This window comes from Micromys minutus, assembly GCF_963924665.1.
Source record: "Micromys minutus genome assembly, chromosome: 23".
Classification (NCBI taxonomy): domain Eukaryota; kingdom Metazoa; phylum Chordata; class Mammalia; order Rodentia; family Muridae; genus Micromys; species Micromys minutus.
In genome coordinates this window covers 27725140-27751476 of record NC_137958.1, presented here as the reverse complement: position 1 = coordinate 27751476, position 26337 = coordinate 27725140, and the positions used below count along the sequence as shown (strand labels likewise).

Here is a 26337-nt window from a genome sequence, read left to right as displayed (position 1 = left end):
AATCTATTTTTTTAACTAGCAAAAACCGACCTTAAGTATTTCCGAAGGAAACTCATTTTGGGGGTACCTACGTTTTAAATCCAAGTCCAAAGCTTTTTTAAAGATTTATGCCTGCTAATTTTATGTGTGAATGTTTTGCATGCATGCATCTCCATAGGCCACTTGCATGCCTGATACCTGCAGAGGACAGAAGAGGGGGTGGAATCCCCCTGGAACTGGAGTTGTGAGGCACCATGTTGGTTCTGGGAACTAAACCATGGCCCATAGCAAGTGCTCTAAATCACTGGGCCATCTCTCCAGTCCTAAAATTCAATTCTTCAAAAACAAAAAACAAACAAACAAACAAAAAAACCCCAAAGTTTTCCTATTAAGAAAATAAATGGGATCTCCTTCCTGCACTGCCTAGTTAAGGAGAGGATGTGCCTAGACCAGCTGGGACTAGATGCCCCACCAGTAGGGTGGTACCCAAGGGGAGCTTCCCTTCTCTGAGGAGGAGAGGAAGTAATGGGAGGAGAGAAGGGAGGGAGAGGGGGCTGCAATTGGGATGTAAAGGGAATAAAAAATAAATTATGGGAAGAGAAAAGAAGAAAATAAATTGTGTGTGTGTGTGTGTGTGTGTGTGTGTGTGTGTAACCAATTATATTACTGTTTCTACTCATGCTGAAATGTTAAGATATTATGACAAATTAAATACGAGAAGCCCCATAACATATTCAGATATTTAACTAAATGAGCAAAAAAAAAAAACCTTAGCTCTATTTGCTCAAGCTATAGACATAAAGATTTAAGTTAACTCTTCTTATCCAATTTATACAAGGACATCTATATCACAGTATTCATGATGGCTTATTCCTTAAATGCTCTTGTTTCCTAATTAGATGAGCATTTAAGGTATTCTACATTACAACTAGCTATTAGTAAAAAAAAAAAAAAAAAAAAAAAAAAAAAAAAGATGAATTTAAGTTATTTGTATTCTGCTAATAAAAATAAAATGGATCACACTATACCTAACTGCTCTAGAGACTCATTTCCATTTCTGACCATGAAAATGGTCAGTCAAAAACCCACAAAGAGGACAAAAACCTGGTGCGTATGCACAGTGCTCACCACCTTCGGAGTGCAGTGTCTTCTAGAAAATGCAGGGGACCATGAGTCAAACACATTACAGGGTTGTTTCGAGAATTCATTGGAAACAAACAACATGAAATGACTTTGTGAATTCTGAGGGCCTATAAAATCTGTTGTGAATACACAGTGACAATTTGCCTGTGATTAGACAGCTGTCTGCCACTCTAGTCCTGAACACTCAGCAACTCCACTTCCCAGATAAAACCTCCACTGGATTTGATGGTGTGGGAGCTGTTTCTAAAGGACCCCAGAGATAAAAAGCCCTGATTTAAGTAAAAGGACTGAAGGCTCCAGGAGGCATTACCACCAACTGGCAACTGCCTTCCTAATCTAGTCTTCCCAGGAGGCTGAAGGAAGCGCTAATTGCTAGACTCTGATCAAGTGTAAAAAGAAAACAGTACCAGAAAGGACTTCAAGAAAATGGCAGGCCCAAGGATAGAGTCTTCTACTTCTTCAAAGCTGACGGGGACATCATTATCCTAAAAATTCTACACTGAATTGGATGTTCAGATCATTGCCATTCCAATATCTCACTCTGTGGTCCACCCTGCTTGAGCCATGCATATGTGGAGAAAAATCATCAAAGGCCGCCAACTTTGGCCACAGAAAGCGCTGTGGGGTTCTACTTATTGAAATTTGTGCAGTTGAGTTATAGATGCCTTTAGTAGGGTTAGGACCACTCTGAATTCACAGCAGAAATCTCTGAAAAACCACTTGATATACCGTCCTGAGTCTTAAGACTACACAAATAATTGTTAGAAAAAATGCAACTCGGGAAAGAAAAAAAAAACATTGACAATATTTTTAAAACATCAACATTAATTTAAAAATTAAGATGTAGAAACACAAATTGAGCTTATTTGCGGCATATGATTACATCAAGAATGGAAATTATGACCACTCCTTACTCTGAGCCATAAAGAAGATAAACACCAGAGAGCTTAGTCAGGTCAAAAACTCAGAAAGGTTTTCAAAACAAAAGAAAGGAGGGCATCGTTCACTGGTAAACAGCTTGCTTGACATGCCCAAACCCTAAACTCAACCCCTACAACTACAAAATAACCATCACCACTAAAACAAATTAGAAAGAACTTTGTAGAAAAAAAATAGAACATGCAGCCTCGGATAATACTGTTTAAATAAGGGCCCTGGGTAGAAACTTTGATCAAAGATAAGATGGAGTGGTAAAGAAGGAATTTCCTTACACCCTGTAAATAAACAAACAGCATTAACTACTCGGTTTCAGTCAAAGCGGCCAGAGCAATGTTAGAAATAGTGACTTCTCAAGTCACTAATAAGGTCCCTAGGTATTCTTCCCCACCCCCACCCCTTCCCACTCCCCACCTAAGACAAGTGACAAGTCTGGACAAAAATCCAATACACTAGAAAACTATGTCTGGGGCCCAGATTTTACACATCTTGGGACCAAAAGTAGAAAACCAAGTAGAATTAGTCATAATACGTGTGTTTAGAGAGCATGAGTATTTAATCCAGTTACAAGCAGGGGGGTGGGGGGGAGCTTTGGGGAAAGGTAATCAGATTGTAATATCAAATTCTCTACAAGTTTCAAGATTGGTAAAAAAAAACTCAAAATAATCTCTCCCTCCTCCCCCATCCACACACACACTCTCTCCCTCCTTCTCCCTCTACACACACACACACACACACACACACACACACACACACACACACACACACCTTTAAAAAGAACTAGTTCACTGTGCACAGTCTCCTTCTCCTGTTTGTTTCCAAACAAACAGGAACAAAGAAGCCACAGGTACTGGATTCCTGGCATGAATATCCAACCTGTTCTTTTTTACTTAGATAAGAGGGTCTCCTTAAGGCAAAAGCCACAGAATGTAGTAAGTACTCCAAGTGGGAAAATCAATTTAAATGCAACACTTTTGTTTTGTACTTTCTTTCTCAATCAGTCCTACCGCCAAGCCACTCTCAGCATTAATTATCAACTTGAAAGTTACAACCGGAGAGAAAATGTAACCTCTATCAACACTCAGAGCGAGGAACTGCCAATGCAGTTTTAAAGGCCAACCTAGAAAGCCTCCCAGACACTACAGAGTCTACAGCCAAGGCCTGCCTAGACTGTGTTTCTTCTTCCATTCATGATCACGTTGCCTGGGACAATTTTTCTATGTGACCCTGTGTATGTGCATATATACAATAGGTATACAAGTCAGACATGTGCTGCTAACAAATCATGATGAGTTTCCTTCTGAAACACTTCTGGGGCTAGAGAAACAGCTCACCTGAGAGATGTTGCAAGAACATGGGCGGTGCCCTCTTCTGGCCTCTGCAGGCACCGGCACACGTGGTATGTGATATAATACAAGCAGGCATGGGCATATGCACATCAAATAAATCTTTTGTAAAAATAATAATCAATAAAATCTTAGCAAATTTTCATATATATAAAGTATGTAGGATTTGAGCATTCATTAAGGAGGAAAGCAAATGTGCATTCTAGAGAGATATGTGCACTTATAAAACTGGACTAAATATGTCACACCACAAGACACACAGCATCTTCCACATTTTTGTGATGTATATTTCTATTTTTTAACTGTCAGTGCTGAGTACGCCAGGTCATGTACATATGGATTGGCAGACTGGCAGAATTCTGTGGAGAGCCATCTCAACAGTGTTGGAAAATCCATCTTAATCCCAAGCCAAAGTTCCTCCAATGGCTTTTTTCATGAAACCCGCCTCAGAGATCTCTTAAATCAAAAGTCCTAATGTCATACAATCCATTGTGATACATATCTGATACGTAGATGAGCAACGATGACCTGAAAAATGGTAAGCCCTGGTTTTCTGTAACCAATCCATTGTGTTTATGTGAGAGGAAAAAAGTACGTGTGTGCAGTAAAAGCATTCTTGTTAAAGCGTGCAACAGCCTGGGTTCTGACACAAGGCATCAGCATCATATAGTAGTACAGTAATGCGTGGTACATATGTTATGTGTTCAAAACCAAGGTATAGTAAAGTCTCACTGTGCAACAAGCACGTGCATAGCCAAAAAAATAAAAATAAAAAAATAAAGCTTCATCATGCATTTGATGTAGAATTAAGTTTTGATCATTGCATGTACCAAAACCATTTACTATCATCAAATTGTCCACAGGATCCACACTCAATAACACAGCCTGACAAAGAGCCCCAAAATAACGTTCAAGAAACTGAGGTCTACTTCACCCCTAGTTCAGAAATGTCACTGGCTCTGTGAGAACTGTTTTGTTCTACGACTCAGTTTCTTCCATGTCTATAAAACTTAATTAGTGCAAATGCTGACAGGAAGAAAAACATTTTTTAAGATAAAACTTATTCAACCTCCATAGGCTTACTCCCTTCCCCTGGCGTTCAAAAAGAAGGGGGTGGGGGTAGGGTGAGGTGGGGAGAAGAAAGTACAAACAATACAAACACCCTCCAAAAGATCTCAAAAGTGTTGGCTTTTGAGTCTTTCAGTTTTTGTTTGCTAGTGAAAAGAACTGGGTTGAACAGAGTCTGAAGACAGGAATATCCTGGTCATTCGTTTCAGGGATGCAGGAGCCAAGGAACTTGGGAAAAACAGTTCTCCAGAGGATGGATGTGTTCCGGCGAAAATGTCAACAAACAACACAGAGAACCAAACAGATTCTGGAAGACGCAGGGGAAGCTCCAAACCGGAAGAAGAAACAGAAAAAAATAGGAACGATCTTCCTCCCACTCCATCAAGGATGATCAACGCTATCTCTGTGTAATTCCTGTCACCAGCTGTATACCACAGCCACAGACCAGGTTCTTGTTTCTTTGTAAATATCGGTTAGTAGGGCTCACAAAGGCTCCAGTCTGTTTGGACATAAGCCTTATCCACCAACATCCCCTTGGTACACATCCCCCACTAGATCCAGTTAACTTGACCAACACAAGGCTGTGTGATGTCAGAAGCTGAGGTAGTAGCAAGAGGAAGCCTCAATCTGGATTTTTGCAGTGCGGGTATTCTTGTCTTTCAAATGAGATCACTGGAGCCTGTGAGGAAGCTAGGCAGGCACCGTGTGGCCCTGAGCCTGAACCCCTGGATACGAGGATTCATAAAATCAAACACAGGCCACACCACAAGCAGGAAGTGGCTGCGAAGGCTCTATGCCAAGACCTCTGAAAGGATTTACAAGCTTTAGGTTACTGCTCTTCACAACAACTTCTGGCAGAGATTAGTATCCTTTTAGGACAGATAAGGAAAGGTAGGCTCCCAGAAGGCCTTGTAGAATCTGGAAGAAGATAAAAGGAAGTTTCCCTATCTCCTGCTCTCTACTCTGGCCTCAGCATTGCTCCCAGACACCCGACAGCACCAGAGTTAAAGCTGAGATGTAGGTGCCAAGCCACGCACGGATCGGAGCTGAATCTCCCAGGAAAGTGCCTCTCCCTACTGACTGCTAAATCTGTAATTCCTATAGCTACTTGCTGCCTTGCAGGGTCCCCAAATCATACGTTATGTCCTAATAAAAGTTCATAAAACTTTCTCACACATCCAGCTATACATAAATACCATTCTGGGATTACAAAAAGCTTACAGGGCATGCTGGTGACTTGGAAAACAGATGTATCTGCTGATATACATGTATCAAAGGACAAAGGGTACCATAGAGCATAGAGAGTTTCCTCCTTTGACATAAGTTTTTAAAAAAATCCTCAAAACAGCCTCTAATAATGAGACATAATTGGCAGTTCTCTAACATAGCATGCTTAAAAAAAAAAAAAAAAAACCAAAATGCTACAAATTATATCTGAAGAATTTTTATTATTAAGAATCCAGTGAGGCTAAAATAATCAATGTTTTATGCTCTTTAATAATGTTATATTATATGATACGCATCAGAGACATTAGGAAATTCACAACTTCCAATGAAAAAAACTACATTGAAAATTTCAAAAAATAATTTCATGGGACACTAAAAACAGAAAACATAAAAAAAAAAAAAAACTGGAATCAACAGAGTTAAGAAAATATGCCAAAGTACAAAAAAATTAATAAAAAATTATTTTAACTCTTAATTAACAATAGCATATTAAACCATGTCTTCAAAATAGCACCAAAGACAGACTGAATTGTCACAAGACATTAAGAGAGAGTAACAATCATTTATGATAAGATAGCTTTATTTTTTAAAAGCCTATAAACTAAAAAACAATATTCTGATGAAGTACTGAAGATAAGGAGCTGGAGAGATGGTTTAGCAGAACAGAGCAGGTACCACTCTTGTAGAGGACCTGAGTTTGCCTTCTGAGACCCACATTCCAAAGCTTACAACTGCCTGTAACTGCAGTTCCATGGAGTCTGATGCCCTCTTCTGGCCTCCAAGGGTATCTGCACACACATGCACAGACACATACACATAATTCAAAGGGAGAGAAAAAAACTCAACCTTAAAATACAAAGTAATAAAGTACTGGAGAAATGAGATGTTGCTACACAGAAAACATTCTTCCTAAACTTTTCAGTGCCCCCACGTTGCTGTCTGTGCTGTACATGGTTTTTTATGAATAATCCACTGTGCTTTTATAACGCAAAGATGCCACACTACTAGAATTAGTAACAAAAATATACACAAGTTTCAGATGCGATTGCTAGTTTTTCAAGGTTGGTCTTTAACCAGATGCCTAATCTCTTCCTGCCTCTAAGAAGCATCATGGTCTCACTTCACCATTTGACCAAGAAGGGACTGAACACCAGAGGCAGAGAAATGGGAAAAATGTGACTCAGTTTCATTCCTTCCCCCAAGCCCAAGATACACATCCCTTCAAGAAAAAGGACTCACAACTGGGGTCAAGACTGGTACACAGGTCGCCAGCCCCGGAGGGAAGTGCCCATTGGAAGTGGAACGTAATTTGAGCTTTCAAGTGGATGTTCGATTCTTGCCAAACAAACAGCAGGAAGGGCCGGCAAACACATTCATTTTCAAAGTAAATATTAACCTAATGAGCCTGGTGACCGGAAAACTGGTTTTGCTCTCTTGAGATTTTATTTTTCACTTCCTTACTCCTTCTCATCAAAAAGAGAGGAAATAAATCTATGAATAAGGAATGGATTCTCCTATGTCTGAGCTCCAAAGGGTCAGAAGAAGAATCTAAAAGGGCTCCTCGTGTGGGTACCCTCACCCCACATCTTCTCAACACAACTAAAGTTCTGTCAAAAGCAATAGACAGCTTGGCAGGGGGCAGTACAGCAGGGGGCAGCACTGCGGGGGCAGCACAAGGCCCTGGCCTTGTATTAGAAGCTGAGCATCAGAAAACATCTCCATCGGACAGACACCTCCCTTCTTCTTTCCAGCCAGTACCCATGATGCACTACCCCCCCCCATAAAGAAAACAAACAAATATATCAGCACCCACAGGAAGATGGCGCTAAAAATGCCTACCCCATCACCACCCCAGTGCCCAGCCAATGAGGGCTCAGGACACAGGACACAGCAGCAACCAACTCTACCACCGCCGGCTGTAGAGGAGACAGAGATGTGTGTTCCACCAAAGCCAGGCAGCATTCAGAACGAAAGAGAAGGCCATCCAAGGAAACTGGGGTCAGGGAGGAGAGGAGAAAGAGACAGAGGGGAAAAGATTTTTTAAAAATATTTCTTAATGTCTATTTCTTTCTTCCAATACCCACAGCTACCTAAATAAATAAATAAATAAATAACAGGGAAAAAAACCAATTTGTTGTCTTTTTTTGCCGAGTCAAATCCTTCATTCTTTCTAAATGTAAATGTTACAAATATCTGCTTATTTTCTCTATAGTTATCCTTCCACAAAGATTCCAGCTGCCACAATATGAAATAAATATGAAGGCAAAGTTGTTTCATATGCATGAGCTCAGAATCCATGTATATAGTCAGGACTCAAAGAAAAAAAAAAATATTCAGTACTAACCACTCTGCCTTGTCCACTGAAGTCAATTTACACCCACAGTCAAATGTTCTAAAACTTTCGGAGCCTGCCAGTTAGCACACACGCCGACATCACCCGTCAAGGTCCCAGTGTGATTCGGCCTCTAGACCATGCAGCTGCCAGCCAACGGTGAACTGTCCATAGCCTCCAATGTCTTCAGAGCACTACAGCCCAGAAATGTCATCAAATAAAAATATTACTCAAAGGATCAAGCACGACTCAACATTCTATACAACCCTCATTTAAACCTTGGGGGGGGCATTATGAACATAGTTTGAAATATGTTTACAATCGGAATCTGAAATATAAAGTGTCAATTTCATAATAATTAATCAGTCAGGTTTTTTTCTTCCCGTTATTATTTTTCATTGATGTAATTTCATGTCCTTGGGCCTTGGTTTACTCTCAGTAAGTTGGGTGTAGCTTGACTCAAACGCTGTCCTATGAAGCTAGAGAGATAGCTCAGTTTTTAAGAGCACTGATGCTCTTGTAGAGGACCTGGATTCAGTTCCCAGCACCCACATGTCAGCTCACAACCGCATGTTACTGCAGATCCAGAGGAACAACGCCCTCTTCTGGCCTCCTCGGGCTCCTGCATGCAGGTGGAGCCCCCTATGTTCTTGTAAGCAAGCACACACACATACACAAAGTAGATAACTGAGTGAACCTTTGCTAATGTCCTATTTACTGCACAAATCCACTCTTTTTTAAACTTTTTTACTAATTTTTTTCCTACACCATGGTTTGCTCATGTTCTTCCCTCCAATTCCTACCAGACACTGGCCACACTCCTCTATTTATACTTTATGTTCTTTATTTTTAATCTTTCGCCTTAAAACAAACAACCAAAAAAGGAACCATTTAGACACACACAAACACACAACACACACACACACACACACACACACTTAAGAATCAAAATAATACTTAGCATCATGCCTTGTTAGAAAAAGCTGTTCAGATTCTAAAATTACTACCAAACACATGTAGCTTCTCTAGGAGAACTCTGGGTCCTGTATGGTCTGTATGTCCTAAGTCACATGGTACCCATGCAGCATTTTTCCTGCAGGGCATCCAGGTAAAATGTCCCTCCAGAGGCTGACGCCAGACAATGTCGTCAGAGAAATAGAGAACATTCAGCTGTACACATATTCAAAACGGCTCAGCCAAAAGTGAGATCACACAACGAATGTCAGTCATACAGGTTCTCACATGTTCATCTTCCAGTAACCATCCGGAAGCCCCGCTGGTCCACACTGAGCGATCTGCAGTGTGCTTTACAAAGTGCATGTTTGCTTCTTTCTCCCCATGAGTAAAGCACCTTCAGTGGCACGTATAACACATCATTTAGACAGGGTTATGCAAACCCCCTAGGGAAGCTCCAAACTCAATTAGGGCATCTGGCACAGGCCATATGTTATCAAGCCTTTTGCACACCTGAACCCCAATATCTAATGACCCAAGGATCCTCATTTGTAAGACTTAATGGTCTGCCTGTTAGGGGGGACATGAGCGCTGTGGACATTTTTCATCACATTCACTAGAAGGCCATCTAAGGAGAGCAGGGGAGCCGAAGACTGAAAATAAATGAGCACCTAGGACACAAAGGAACGCGTAATCCATGCCGTGAATGACAATTCAAACAAACAAGTTAACCTCATCAATCTTTTTTTTTTTTCTTCTTCTTCTTTAGCTACAACTCGTTGAGTTTAATAGGGAAAAAAAAGTTTTCAAGAAAACGGACAGAAATCCATTTTTGTCTGCCATGGAATAATTTCCCTTTGTTAAAAAAAAAAAAAATGCATCTTTTCTCTTTTGGTTGAGGTTATCTGGAATAGCAATTTGGTATCAAAACGTAGATACTATAGAACTAAGAAAACCCCGTTTTCTGAGTCAGATTCAGAAATCACATTCCAAAATGGAGCCATTCTAAAGCTTCCAGACGGCACACAATGCAGCCATCCGCGCCTTCAGCCCTGCCACTGTGTCCACGGTGTTCACGTTCATCGTCAGCACGTACTCAAAGGCTAGGAAAAGCCCCACACTGACTCTGGCCTCCCCCAGCAGCAATGCATGCATTGATCAGAGGACGCGGAGAGGCCTACACCCCAATCCTCAGGGAATGTGTTGAAAACTCTCCCCTCTCCTGCCCAGGGCCCACTGATGCTCTACAGCACCGGGGTCTTCGGCTTGCTTGAAAGCAGAATCAGTCCACATACGAGTAAGTTAAGAGTTTGGCCTCAAAGCAAGGAATAAATCCTCATGGCATACTTCAGTGTGTTCCCACCAACACATACACTATGGATGTTAAGATCATAACTGACAGATTATGATTGACATATTCTCATTGGCAAGCCCCAGAATGCCTCAAGTTTGTGGTGTCCCATTTACAACTCTGTCCCTTTCTTTCCCTTCCCAGAGAACCATTAAAATAAAAGATTGGCATCAGTCTGCCGTATTTTTGGAAGGAAATGAGTTCAGCATTTCAAGTGATCAAGACGCAGAACTGCATGGCACATTCGAGGCGCATAGCAGGCAGGGATATTAATTCTTAAACTCTGACTTTGAAGAGACCTTTCAGACATTTCACAGTACAGTCAGCTCACACGGGATATCCTGGGATTAAAAGGGAACAAGAAAGGGTTTAACTAAACATTCCAGTGCTCCCTGAGTTCTCTGCCTCCTTCAGCACCGACATGTCATGTTTATATGTTGTTAAGCTGGACGTGATGTGGGTGCCATGTGGGTGCCAACAAACCTGGTACTCAGAAGGTCAAGGCAGGAAGAATGCTATGAACTCAAGGCCATCGTGAGCTGCACAGGACTATACATCAAGACCTTATCTCAAAACAAAACCAAAGAAAAAGCATTTTTATCACTGAGAAGACAAATATAAATTCTCCTGGAAATATAACAACATGTTGTTAAAATATTTTTCTGTCTTCTATCTGCTCATAAAAACCAGAAAAAGGTTTTTTGGGTACATTCTCTCCTTTTCCCTCTTTCTCCCTGTTCCCCGTGTGTGTGTGTGTGTGTGTGTGTGTGTGTGTGTGTGTGTGTACATATATACATGCATTGATTTAACACTATACAATTTGGAATAAATATTTTAAATTATACAAAGGGCTGGAGAGATGGCTCAGCAGCTAGGAGCACCAGATGTTCTTCCAGTGGGTTTGGGTTTGATTCCCAGCACCCATATGGCTTCTCACAACTGTCTGTAACTCCAGTCCAAGAGGAGCCAACTTCCTTTTCTGACCTCTCTGGGAACCACGCTCACAGGTGATGCTCATGTATAAAGTATAGGCAAACATTTATGCTCACAAAATAAAAAAACAAATTTTAAGCAATTAAAAACATACCAAGAAAACCATCTTTCTATTTTTAAAATACCATGCAATAAATATTACTGTCATGGTTTCACATCATAAAGGAAAAAGTTTTAAGAAGAGTTCCAGGCATATGTGTTTTTAAAAAAGTAGTTAATAAAATAGTCAACTAAACTAAATATTAAGAAAAAACACAATGCTGAATTGAAATAATAAATTGAAATAATAATGATACAGTAAACGTAGAACAAAATAAAGCAGACTTACAAGGGGAGTGAATGTATCACTCTGACTACTGTCATAAATGCTGGAAATGCTCTTTTAAGAAATGTAAAAATATTGCCATAGTCTTAAGAACTTAAGTTTATAAAACAGAGCGACTAAAGGTTCAGATCATTTGTAATTATACCTTTATGAACTGGCACCATAAAAATAAGGAAAGACACATTTGCTTTAGAAATGAATAGTAGACCACAGATTCAAGGCCTCAGCAAACAGACACATCTCAGCCTTGAATGGTAAGTTCCAATCACCATGGCTCCTGGTAAGAAAGGACCTTAGCCAAGGCCAAGCAACCTCAGTACCTCAAACTCTCATGTGTCGAGGAAAAATGTAAGTCCTTGTGCAATACCGAAACTCTTTAAATGTCAAAGGTCATATGCTGGTAGAATAATGCTGCTCTAGGCAGAAACAGGACGGTCCTTGGGCTTCGACTTCTATTAGCTCTCTCGTCTAGTCAAAATGAAGGTGACTAATTCCCCCAAATGTCACACATTCTGCATTTTGTGACATGTACTCTCTGACTCTTACAGCACTGCCCGGATGTACCAGCCACCGGCCTGGGCTAGACATAATTATGGTAATTATGTCCACCATGATTAGGGAGATGGCAAATCTGATCAAACATTTTTAGACTAGAAATCGCAGAAACATGGAAAGTTTTAGACGTGCAAAACTCAAACTAAATTTCCTGCAAGAAAGTTAAGGAGAGGCTTGAGGCTCATTTTCGACTTGTGCAAGACCATGAGCTTGAAACAACAACCACAATGGGCTGGGCCCTCCCACGATAATCACTAATGGAAGAAAATCCCCTACAGGTTTGCCTGCAGTCCAATTTTATAGAGGCATTTTCTCAATAGGGGTTCCCTCCTCTCCCATGAACCTAGTGTGTGTCAGGGGGACATAAAACCAGCCAGCACAGGGCGATCTGCAGCATCTAAGGCAGGCAGAATGACCACGGTGAAAAACAAACAAGAATCAGCAGAATATTTCTGTAAGACAGAATGAGACCAAAAGATGCCCCGGGAGGTCGCCCGGTAAACAAGTCAATATTTATCTCTCTGAGTCCGACTAGATGGAGCATCAAGCTCAGCTCATGACCAGAGACTGACACAAGACAGGCATTCATAAGCTCTTGATTCGTGAGTCTTTAAGTGGGACAGGATCGTGGCTTGAAAGACATTTGGAAAAGGCTGGAGTGATGGAACAATGAAGTCATGAGACCAAAGAGGGGCTGAGGCAAAGCAGGTGACAGTGACAGCACCGAACTGACAGACAGCAGAGGCAACGATAATGAGGCCATGGACAGCGAATGAATGTCCACCAGGCACAGCAAAGTGAAAATGGAATAGACAGAAAGGCCATGGAGGTCAAACCAGGAAGGCAAACTTACACCCCTTGGGGGGAACCAAGGGGACATAAGGAGAAGAGCCAAGCCAGCACTTGCATGGGGGAGTGGGGAGGGGATGGAGAATTTAGGAAGACAGTAGGTTCGTACCCTAGAAACATCACACAGCTAGAAAAGCCAGTTTCTAAGTTAAAGGCAAGGGAAAGTGTAGGTTTGGGCAACACGGGAAGTATTGCTATTCTGTGTGCACCGAAACCAGGACGACGGCAGAGACAAGGGCAAAAGAACACCTAAGTGAGCACGTGGGTACCTCAGTGCAGAGTGTGGGACAGAAAGCTGAGTCGAAGACTCTGCTATGACTATAATAAGAGGGTAGCCCAAAGCAAGGGACAGACGAGACACTCAATGGGAACATGAGACATGATCTCAGAGGGCAGAGGGCTGCTGGGCCCATAGAAAACTCGAGGACAAGCACAGCATGCTCAGAGCCTGTAGCACGCATGCTAGGAAAAGGGATCGCCGGAAATATACAAAGGGGCTCCTTATGGAACCTTCTAGAAGAGGAGAGTGAGAGACGGGGGGTCGGGAAAAGGGAAGAGCAAGTGGCCGGAACAGGAGGAAAGGAACAACTTCCTGAAGTCATGGAGAAGTGGGGAGGGCTAGTGTGCAGTGTGCATGTGTAGGAAGGGAGTAAAAGCTACTATGACTGAGCACTTGAGGAATAAGAAAGGACCTGGTGGTTGATCTGAGTCTACGAAAACTTGCATGTGTACGTTTTAACTCTGATGCTTCCAGGAGTGATCTTATTTAGGGAGGAGGGAAAGGGATTGTTGCAAACATAACTGAATTAACAAGAGGTTTTACAGGAGTGTGGGGAGCTCTTGATTCTATCTGAAAGAAGCCCTGATTAAAAAAGGGGAGGAGAATAGTCCTAGTACTTGCTATGAGGAGGTTGGGGGCTAGTGAATCCAAGGATAGTCTTGGGAAGAAACCAGCAACTACGAGCTAAGGAGAGGTCCTGGGAAGAGGCCCTTCCCTCTCAGCTTGTAGGCCAAACTATGTCAGCATTCTGATTTCCGACTTCTTATCTCCAGAAGTGGGTATCGGTGAAGCCCGTCACTCACACAGTCCTAGGAAAGGAATATGGAGTGAGAGAGCCTTCCACTAGAGACAAGGAGCAGACAGCAGCACGCTGGCCAGTGACAGCCACAGGGAAGAAGGGCTCTTCAGTTGCTTGAGGTAGCAGCAACTTCGGCAGCTGATACATTTATTTGCAGAGGGATTTCCTCAAACAGCTCCTGGCAGCGACTAGGTGACAACATAAGGTGACAGGTCAAAATCCAGGCTGGCAGAGATTACATAAGATGTGCCAAGGAGCACACCACTGAGGGCACCGGCGGGAGAGAGCGATGCCCAGCCTTAGAAGAAAGAAGGGCAACGTACAGGGCCAGGGCAGTGGGACAGGATGACGGGTGGGCAAAGACAGGGGGCCCAGCAGAAACCAGGGAGTGGAAAGGGAAGACTGGTCCACTTCCCTCTAGAAACAGGGAGAGGGGGGAGGGGGGCTGAGGCTCCAAAAGTAAGAAAACCCTGAGGGCAGACTGACTCCAGGGGATCACACACACACACACACACACACACACACACACACACACACAAATACACACATGGATGAAAGTCACAGCGCAGTCACGGTGACTAGAAAACAGGGTCCAGGAACATTGCTGCCCCTAGCCAGGTGTCACTGATGCACTTCCTGCCTCAAGTGTCACATCATCATATGAGTAGCAGGGTCCGAACTCTAGACTGGAAGCTAAAACAGGGGTACACTGTCCCATCTATCTGCAAGTAAATAGACAATGTAAGGTGGCCTCTAAAATAAACTTCTGAGTGCTCCCAGGTAAGATTTATTTTAATGAAGACACATACACATACACACACACACACTTTTTGTTTACATAGTCCTGGGAGCTCCTTGGGACTTACCACTATGACAACAGCAAACATGCCAAGGAAGCTCTTATATTAGAAGGCTTTTGTTTGAAACCATAAAAGTAAGGGCTAAGTCACCTAGATTTGCATACCACACTCAACTGAAACCCTTGACACTTCGAAGATTTACTTCAAACACTACAGGTTTTGTACTTCTCGCCAAAAAGCCAAGAACAGAAAGTGTTTTTGGGGCAAAAAAAAAAAAACAAAAGCTCAAAAACTATACCATTTAAGATCTCGTTTAATCAACAGCATCTCGTGGGTTGCTGAGACATCAGAGGTCTCCAATCTTTTCTAGGAGGTTCCACTCACATTTACTTGGCCTCCCAACATTCACAAGCCCTTGTTTGTGGTAGTTTTACAATGGAGGATTAACTGTTTTCCCATCGTTTGTATATCAGACATCATAGTTACTCAAGAGAAACCAACAGAAAAACTGATATTCATCATAAAGGCATGGTGTAGATCTACTGCTTCAGGAAGAATGTGGCCATAGAGACTTTCAGGAAGTTCTGTGGACTCTTAAACACTAAGTGGAGAGGTCATCACAGTGTTACCTCCCTGCCCAGTAAGAACACTTTTGAAAGAAACCGGTTTCTTTTACCTTCTATCTAGTAGGCTTGCTTTCCCAGAATTTACCTATTTAGTCTCTTCATTTTAGCCAAATATTACACAAGATCCAAGATCCAAACTTCAGTTAGTTGTGGAACTAAGTTTGAAACTGTTGAGAACATTTTTTGGAAATCCTGAAACTGAGTGGTCCACCCAAAACTTAGACTCAATCCACAGATTATAGAGTGGCTATCATTTAAGTCGGGGGTCCTAATAAACACACAATGAATGAAGGGGCTACTGACGGTCCTTAAAATTTCCTGTCTCCAACTATAAGGGGCTTCCGCAACATTTCCTACACATCACTGTAAATATCTGAAGGCGTCAATACTTCCGACTGGTCACATGTCAACACACACACACACACACACACACACACACACACACACACACACACACACACACGAGCTACTTGACATAGTTCCTGAATACGATTTCACTCTGTTTTTAAAATCAGCAGAGCATTATAGTCACAGAGTAAATAACTAATACACCTTTTTTCCCTCTTCTGTTCAAGGTCAAACATTAACACACACCCGAAAGAAACCCTCAAACAAATCACCACGGCGTTGCACCCACGCTCCAGTGCAGCCAGGCTCCAGTGCAGGCATCTCCTGGCAGGTCCCTGTGACAAGAAGCCTGAGGCTCATAAACTAGAGTAAGGAGAGGCTCTCACACTTTGCTGCATAGCTAAGAAGCTGACCCAGCCCTCCAAGCTGCAAGACTGCAGTCTCAAGTGAATTCCAAAAGACTATAGAAACCAGATTCCAACACTAAGAGAGGAAAAGTCAAAAAGAAAGAAGAAAAAACTACACACACACATTCAAGAAAACTTCTAAGACAATCTGAAAATGATCCTCAAAAAGCCGTTACTTCCCATTTATACCGGCACACACCCAGTGCTCCGCTGAGACGCTGGGAAGGTTTTACTCTTACGTGAGTGACCATACTACTCAGAATCCTATGCTAGAGCCCAAAGCATCCGGAAAAACAGTCTAACTGGTTGACTTATAAATGCGAAAACCAAGACTGAATACATTAATAACTTGTCCAAATAGCTAAGACGTGGCAAATGAGGAGCCATGCTGCCTTCTCTCAGCCCCCCACTGCTCCCCACACAGACAGTTGCAAATATTTTACAGACACTAATGGAATGTCAAGCACAGGCACTGTGGCCGAGGGTAACAAGAGCAAATGTGGCCGAGGGTAACAAGAGCAAATGTGGCATCCCCTAGTGGGGGATTTAAAAAAATGTTGGTTTTTTTTTTTTTAGACGATATTTTCACCATCTCAATACAGAAATTATTACAAGAAGCCTTGCGTGAAATGCTAGAGGCATATTTGAAATGGAATCTCCCTATAGATTTATCTTCTGATTGAATCCTTCCATCATCCTTGTAGAGAAGACGGAGCAATGAAGGCAGCGTTGGTGACAGCCATGGAGGGTGATCTGCCACTTCCAGTGTGTGAGATCATATTTTAAAGGCTCTACATAGACTGCAGGTAGATAGATGCCTTAGCATTTAGCCCCAGGCAGGCTGGCTGGGCTCTACTCCCCCAGATTGTAACCTGATGCTTTCCTTAACCAGCTGAAAATTACTCCGGCCCTCTGTATCTTAATGCGCTCAGGTCTGTGAGATGCTGGGATGAAGAAATAATGGCTTCTGCCATCTTTCTAGCTCTGGCATTGTCCGACTTTCCGATCTAAAATATTTACAGAAAAGAAAATCTCTGTGCCATGGAAGAAAGAAAATGCTGTGTTGAGCTGGTGATGGTTCTGTTTCAAATGGCGAACCCCAGATGATTCCACAGAGGCTTTAGAAGGAAGATTAGGAGTAGTCACCAGCTTGTGACATCCTTATATACTCTTTAGCCACTGCTCTGCACCAGCCCTCAGTCATATGGGTTGTTTGCACAAATGTACCTACAGCTCTGAGACAGACCAACACACACACACACACACACACACACACACCCCAATGGTGCACATGTTAGAAAAGAGGTAGGTCTATTGCTTGTTTGGTTGTTTTGCTTTGCTTTATTTTTTTAACTTACAATGACTAGAAGCTCCTGAAGATGTGGAGAAACACACCACACCTTCCAGAAGGAAAGTGGTATAATAATGGGCTATACCTTTAAAACTTGGAGAAAGACGCAAGAATATTGAACAGTACAAATATCTGGATAACACAGTTGAAGAGTTTTATCTTCCTCCCTTTCTTTAAGTCTCTCTTTACGTAGGGTTAAATTACTTCCATAATTATAGGGGAGATTTTTCTTTAAAAGAAAAGCTGCCCGATATTCTCACTCTGATTTCTTCTGGAAAAAAAAATACTCTCTTGAAAACAGATATCTCAGTAATGAAACAGTAGAAATTCCAGAAATGCAGCTTTGGAGGAAATCCCAGTATTACCTACTAAGGATGCGAAAGGACTGGAAGAATTAACCTTAGGAGGATGTTACCAGAATGCTGTCTGAGAAAGTTGCTTCCGAGTCCCAGAGACACAGCTTTACAGAGCTTGGACCAGAAAGTCGGAACAGGTGCTTTGATGAAGCACCAGACCACGAGAGCCAACGGGCACTAGCCCCATCTGAAATCCAGCCTGCAGGCTTGCCCTGAATCCCCCTCCCCTTTAAGACAGGGCAAGCACATTCCATGAGCACATGTGCTCTTTTCCAGGCTGCAGTGGAGGGAGGGGTGGTAGCATCTTTCATGGTCTCTAAGAGCATTAAACAAAACCAACTGCTCTTTGCATTCATTAGGCTATAGTGTAAACACAAGGTACAGAAACATCTCTGTTTACATATAACTTAAGACTCTGTGCACACTGGGCAGGTTCACAGCATACACCCATGACTGACTTTAGATGGTCACAATGAAACACGTCTGTCTGTAACACCCTGAAAACAGTAACAAAATCCCAGGGTAGTACAATGTTTTTTTGTTTTGTTTTGTTTTGTTTTTAACAACTTTATTTTACAAAACAAAGATAAATGTACAGATTTTAAGCATTTTTTGCATAAAATTATACATTTTTGTCAGTACTTTTTTTCAGATTTTAAAATAATTTTTACATAAAACTGTATGAATATTTTTTTTAGTCAGTACTTGATTTTTTTAAAGGTTTGATAGTATGCATTGAAAACTTAATAGTTACAATGAGCATAAAGTACATGTAAAACAAAATGTAACATGGAAATAGTCAAAGTTTTCTTGTTGTATAAAGAATTTTTTGTTTTGTTTTGTTTTGTTTTCTTTATTTCTTGGACTTCATACAGTCTGTGAGTTGTTCCTGGGGCAGTTCGAGCCTCTGGGGTTAGCATCCCATTATCATTTGTTTTGTTTTGTTTTGTTTTACTACTTTGTAGCAGCAAGTAAACAGAGACTTATCTGATCCACAAAGAATAGGGAAACTAGAACAGAAAAAGTCACCTTCTCCTTTGGGAGCCTTGCAGACAACCTGTGACGTCAACACATCACACCTGATTCATCAAGATCTGGAAAGGAGCCTTACAGTCCAACTTATCAACAGCTCTGGACTTGCCCTATACATGCACATCACAGTGGGCTTCTCACATACAGCTGTCAGCAAGAAGACAGCAACACAAAGGGGGGCCTGCGGCTTTTGTTTATTGATTTAAAGACACATTTCAGATGATTGCTACAAAACTCAGTTAAACAACTATTAAGATTGGAGGCTAGCAGGGCATAACTAAGTAAATAAATGTTATTACTTGTTTCTTGGAGTGGGGTGGTTCTTACTTGTTTCTTAAGCTTTGGGGATTTTGTTTTGGTTTTATTGTGTCTGTTTCTAAGCACAAAGTCAGCACCTATAGACTCTACCTAACAGTAAATAAATACGCCTCTGTGTTGGAAGAAGTAACTTAGCCTACCTCATCAAAGGTGGTGTCGTCTTTCTTCAGAGCTAGAAAAGAAAAAGAGAAAGGAAACGGTTACTGTAAAGCATCCCAAAGGGGTGGCATATTTAAGTTCTAGAAAACAGAAAGAGGGAGCACAACAGTGTGTTCATCTCAGAAAGCAAAACTGTACCCCAACCTGAACCATGATGTCATGATACAAAATACAGAAACTGCAAATGAAAGAAGAGCACCGCATGTTTCTCTGTGAGATGCTTTTCATAAATATGTAAATGAAGCATTCTGGAAAACAGAGAAGGAAAGCATACAGGGCTTTCCCATCTCCTTCAGCAGAACATGTTTTAATGGAAGTAGTAAAAGAACCCAAAGTAATGGCAAACGAAATTTCCTTTCAAACACCTGGTGTGTCCTGTGTGGTTTGGGGACCTCCCAAGCCACTTGTTAGGATGGCAAACATTCTGCATAGTGTCTGAGTGATATTTTAGTTCTAACTAATGTTTAACTGTGGTAATAAAGGGCCAAGCATTGTCAAATAACCATTGTGTAGAATAAGAGACTTAACGCAAGCACTTAATGGATTTTATAGTCAAGTGTTTCCAAAGGAAAAAAGAGCACATTCAAAATGTTTCATAGGAACTACTAAATACTTCAGATTTATCTTAAATCCAGCTAACCTTAGAAACTGAATTTTATCTCACTCTAAAGAAAAAGAAAAGAATGTTAACTTATAGTTGTTAAATATCAGCTCATTAAATCCCAGTTACTTACAATGTTTCATACTAAAGAAGAGGCACAAAATGTTCACTAATCTGAAACTACCAGTCATAGAAATATTTCAAATGTACAGAATTGTGCACAGGTGTTTACAGGTCTACTCTAGGTAGACCTAGCCTGGATGAAGGTGTGAATATCTCTCACTTGAAAGGTTTTGCTCTGGCAAAAGCAATGAAAAGCAAATTATTCTGGAAACTGAGTTCCGAGTAACTAATGAGTCTAAGCAGAAACTCCTAAGTAAAAATTTATATACTCTAGCCGTGTGGTGTGGTGTGGTGTGGTAAGGTGTGGTGTGGTAAGGTGTGGTGTGGTAAGGTATGGTGTGGTAAGATGTGGTGTGTTGTGCTGTAGTGAGGTATGGTGTCATATTGAGTGGTGCTGTTTTTGAGATAAGGTCGTACCCTTTAACCCAGTTTGGTCTAGAACTAGCAGTAATCCTCCTGTTTCAGCTTCTCAAATGGTGGGTTTACAGGCTTGAGCCACCATGCCTGGCTTTCTAGCAATCTTGAAAAGGTTTTTCTCTCTTCTTCATATCATAAAGTTGTCATTTTAAAATTACGTAGCTGTGGCGGTGAGCTAACAGAGTGCAGGCTGCCTGAGAAGCTGAAACACTTACCAGTCAGTTACTGTCCTTCCCCTTTCCCCTAAGACACTGATCCAAAAAGGACAGCCCTTGTCCCAGTGTCACCAGCTCCTCAAACCAATCACATGCACCTTCTCACTACACTTCCACTGTTAACTGATGCTAAACCTGAAAGAAGAAGATCCTAGCTGATTCCTACTGAATAACTGTTACTAGAATTTTAACTTCTAATCTAGAAACTCTCAAATCAACAATGGTGTGTCTTTTAGTTAATATGCTTGCCTGGCATGGCCATTATGAAACATTATATATATATATATATATATATATATATATATATATATATAATAGCATTGACTTCAAATACAAAGTAGCATATATATGAGCACATAATTGCAGCTTTATCTGTCAATCACCAAGTATGAATGAAGAGCAGCCATGGCAACCTTGCAAAGCTTGTGCCTCAGAAGAGAAACTTTTAAATCTCTTTTATCTAACGTGGTCATTTACAAAAGTGCTGGAACTTTTAGAGGTGTGCTTTCTTTGGCCAAGTTGTACTACAGCTTAGGCTGACCCTCTGGGGGCTGGAATCATGGAATGACATTGAGAAATGAATGGAGGGGGGTTCGAATATTCACCCTGGCCCACTCTTTCTTGCCTTCTCAGTCCTGACAATCACGTCATCCTAACTCTAAAGGGCGTATCTGAGATTAGTCAGAAAGGGGGTGGAGGGATAAAGAAAAAGAAAGTCTAGTGCATTTGCTAAGCAATACAGGAAGGCAGACGATCTCCACTGCATGGGGGTCACACTCAGACCCAGTATATCACAGGAAGAAAAGATTTGGACCAAAATGCTTATTACTCAATAGATACCTTTCATTGTTAGATTGACGTCTTCTAAATAGTGCACACCTTGCTCTAAAAAGCAGTTGACAGCACAACAAAGACCAATTAAAGGTGTCCTTGCCAGATAGCTATCAGGTCACCAATGAATAAACTCTGACCTACACATACACACAACATCTTGTTATTGATTACGTTCCCTGATTGTCATTAATCATTTATATAAATGTAAAACCACAATTGTCCTCAAGGATGTCGTGGGACAACAACCAGATTGTGCTACTCTGACCTAACAAAGGGATAGATGTTAAGTCGTTGAATATGATCAGATAGTCTATCGGGTCCTCCGCTCAGACACACAGTTCCCAAAAGGAGATCCTGCTGTGTCCTCCAATGGCAGGTTCACTACTAATCTTTATTATGGAGTTTGCCACCTTATGCTGGCATTGCCCACTCACCAGCCTGTGTTCCGGACATATCGCACACTAACTCTTGGTGCCAGGACAACATCTATCACCAGAAGGTGTATGGCAACAAATGCCATTAATGAGCCCTTACTTCAGTGGCAAAGAGAGAGAACCGCATATCTTAATGTACACTAAGGTTTTGGCAAATGAAAACCATACATATATTTTAACGTAAAAACCATAAACACAAGTCCCATTTCCATAGTACATACTCCCTCTTCTTTATCCTCCCCCAGCCCCTCCCTCTTGTTAGGCCTAGAGCTCAGGGCCTCATGCATACTGGGCAAGCTCGCCTCACTGAACTATACCCACAGCTCAAATTAAAAATGCTTGTGGTTGCTTTGGGAAAGAATGTGGCACATCGGTTAGACTGTATACCTGAACGGTTCGCTTTCCAGTTATCGTTCTTCACAGAATGGTTCATCAACAACATTCTAGAAATACACGCCTACAGGCAGAGGGCAAGAAACCCACGAGAATTCACCTTAATCACGGCTTCCTCTTCTCACCAACCACATCCTTTAAAGAAATGGCATACATGGGCTCATCTCAAATATCAAGCAAAACCTTCCTTTCTCTAGGAAGGACTCCCATATGGATGTGAAGGAATGTCAGTCGGGCCTCAGTCACACACCCTTGAGGGTCTCCGTCTGCATAAGCCTGCCTGTAAAGTCAAAAGAGGCATGGGGCGAGGGGGGGTGGGGCAAAAAATGGGCGAACTTATTTATGCTACCTGCCAATTAAGTTCCTGTTTACCTTAGTTAGCCTAGAAGTTTTAAGTTGGGAAGGGAAGGGAACCAGCTATAAAACAAGACCAGAGTCCTAAAGAGGTGACCACACTGAGCTATTGAGCAGGAACCCAGAAATAGTCACTATGTAAATGGATGCCTGACTATAGAATTCAATTAAGCTCATCTTGTAAAACAGCCACAGCTCTATTGTACTCTGTCCCTAGCAGATGGCATAAACCAGAGCCCTGTGGCTTGAAACGAAACGTGTTTCATTTGACCTTCCCTGGCGATCTCAGATCAGTGATGTTTGGGGTTGATGGCAACGAAGTCAGCATGGTCTACGACGTATGACAAAATAAATAGTCCTACTCTTTTACACTCAGAATCACTGTTAAGTACAACCACGGAATGCAGGTCACAATCACGAATGAACTGTCATCTTTATCTAGGTCAATGATCAGTGATTTCTTACAGCTGGACAATGATACCGGGCGTCTCACCATATAACAAAGCCACACCTGAGTAGCGCTAAGAAAAGGGAAAAATAAGAAAAGAAAAAAAGGAGGCCAGTGCGCATATTTCAAAGTCCCTCTTCAGCTAGGCAACTGAATACATGACAATGTTGGATTGTTTGATGGGAATATACCATGTATTCTTTGACCTCTCAGGGAAGAAAAGTGGGTAAGAAGGAACAAACAAGTCAGAAGGACTAACAGGAGCTGGTACTGAACTTCACCATGCGATACAGGTATCGGGTAGTGTTTTTCTGGCTCACTTCATCTCCACAATTATACAGCTGTATGCAGGTGAGGATGCCCAAGACACGCAGGAAAACAGAGGGCCAAGCCCAGAACCGTCCAACTCCAAATCCTACCGTGTTTTCAGGATGCTAAACTGCAGATCTGTAGCCACTTCTTTTCTTGCTTTCTACCTTTAATATGATGCCAATATGATCTAATCCCTAATAATGACAACACCTTAAAAACACGTATGGAGTCTTTATTGCATGCCACACAAGACACTGCATCATCGCTGCACCAAGTGCCAAACATAAAACCGCACAGCACACATTCCTTGCTTATGAACTATATGAACCCATAGAAAATTCTCATTGCATTGTCTCTCGACCCTCAAAAAAAAAAAAAAAAAAAAATCAGTCAACAAAATGAGTTCACTGCCTCTGAGTGTGAAGAAGGAAAGCAGAGAAGATATGTTTTCCACTAGTGCCCTTTCTAATAAATATCCTGGGTTTGGCGCATACACAACAAAAGTCACTTTAAAATGTCAATATTTTCTTTCACAATATACCACAGTAAGAGCCACTCTTCGGAGTCCTCTTTCAATAAGGAAGTGATCATCGGCTTTCATTGCTGAGCTGTACTGTTTCGTAAAGAATGGGTATAAAAGCCACATAATCACACAAGGCATTTGTGAGAAGACATAGGCTCATAAAGGAGCCTTCACCTCACTAAATCTCAATAATCTAGGGAGCCCAATTATCTACAATATCTATCTGCCAATGTTGCAGTTAACCCAAGTATTACTGATTGGCCATCAAACCCTAAAATTATTTAAGCATACAGGATTTTTATATTAATGCTCTTGGTTTCTTAGTGAGACTCAGATGCAATGAATTATTTAACACAAAACTGGAGGGGCTCCAACGAAATCATTAGCATTAGTAAATATCTATCTAATGTGCTTTAGAACAGGCCCTAATGGACTCCAAAACCGCCTGGGCGGTGTTTTGAGTCCAGCCCTGAAACATCCTTGTTAATAATGTACAGACTCCACACCTCACTCTCAACTCCTCTTGGCTTCAAACTTCACTTGAATGTAGGACTCCACACTCACATGCCTAACACAGAAATATGGCTCTGCACATAACTTATTTACAGTGTTCTCGGGAACAGCAGAATTGGTAGCAGTAATAATAATAATTATGATAATCTTGGCTAAACGTTTATCCATGTTTTCCCTTAGACAGTTTGCATGTATGGACAATGAATTGTGCAACAGACTGCTGACACTCACTGGCACGTCAGGCTTTTATTTTAAGGAATTGGCTTATGATTAATTAATTAGCTTTCATTAGCATAACAGGTGAGCCAAAGGCCAGAAGGTATGCTGGGACATTCTGATAGGTTGGTTTGGGGCTCATAGGAATCGTTTGCTTTGCTCAGTTACCTGTATCAAAGAAAGTTAAGGACCAAACTTTAGGTATCAGGTCTGCCTCCAGGTTAACAGGCACTCTCTGCCACCCATTCCCCATGACACAACTGTCATCTTGCTGTAGCCTATAACGTGAATTTATTCTTTAAGTATACTAAACATTCCTTGACCTTTTGTTATTGTCCTTGTTGTTGTTGCTGCTACTGTTTGTTTATTCTCTGTTAAGTTGATTGATTTCTTTTTAAAGAAGACAATAGCCTCTGGGCTACCCTAATGGAGCAAGTTCAGGAGGAGACTTATTCGTAAATGTCCCCAAAACTTCACATCTCACATTTCTCCACAGCAGCTGGAAGGTTTAGAGACCTACAAACTGAACACCCAAATCTCCATTTATAGGACCCGAAGTACGGAACAAAAGGTCCCAAGGTATCTGTCCCACTTCCTTTAGGTTGAGTACGTTAAACATCAGGCGCACGTCAACGTTTCAACAATTCCCGAAGCTACATTATTGGCTAAACACTTAATAACAACGCGCTTTAAAACATAAGTAACCTGGGTGGCCACAGAGCCCCGATGACAGTGGAGACCCGGTGTCCCCTCTCCAGTCCACTGCAGGCGCCAAAGATACTATTGGCGGGGAGAAGGAACTCAAATTGGAGGCTTGAGACAGTCCAGGAATGAAGCCCAGATCCTGGGGTTGAGGAGTGTCCCTCCAGCAGATCCCTGTCCTGCCCGGAGTCCCCAGCGACGTCTTCAGCCCTGTCCGCAGCTCACCCCGAGGTGGCAGCTGCCTGACTGGTGCCCTGAGCACGGAGGGGGCGAGGGGACCGAGGGAGCGAGCCCGGGGATCGCCTGCTGGACACGGGGGCCAGAGGACCACACTCACCGATTCGGCTGAAACTCTCGGACAAAGTTCTCCTCAACTTCTTCATCTTGCCGATCTTCTCGGCCGGTTGCGGTTCAATGAGGTCGCACATCTGGGCGGCGCGGGGCCCGGGCAACTTCACGAAACTGGTCCAGCGCAGCGCAGCGCAGACAACGGCAGGCGAGGGCGCGCGGCGCGGGGAAGGCGGCGCCTCGTCCTGCTCCTCCGCCTCCTCGCGGGCCGCGGGCGACGCGCAGCGCTCACCCGCCTGCGGGGCTCGGGCCTGGGCCGAGGCTGGGCGCGCGGGGGCGTCTTACGTGGTGCCGGGGGCGGCCGCGATCCCCGCCGCCCGGGGGCCCTCGCGCTGCGCCGCCGCCCTCCGCATTTTTCCCTCCTTTGTAA

General features: G+C 42.3%; 1 protein-coding gene across 1 annotated transcript in view; it reads right to left on the bottom strand.

The window, feature by feature from the left end:
* Nucleotides 1-26071, bottom strand: part of CDK14 (cyclin dependent kinase 14) — a 511537-nt gene extending 485466 nt beyond the window's left edge. The window contains exons 1-2 of the mRNA XM_080936223.1: nt 25957-26071; nt 19516-19547 (exon numbers count right to left, since the gene is read on the bottom strand). Coding sequence (XP_080792349.1) covers nt 19516-19547; nt 25957-26047 — 123 coding nt within the window. The 5' untranslated portion in view covers nt 26048-26071. The remainder of the gene's footprint in view (nt 1-19515; nt 19548-25956) is intronic.
* Nucleotides 26072-26337: the final 266 nt, after the last annotated feature.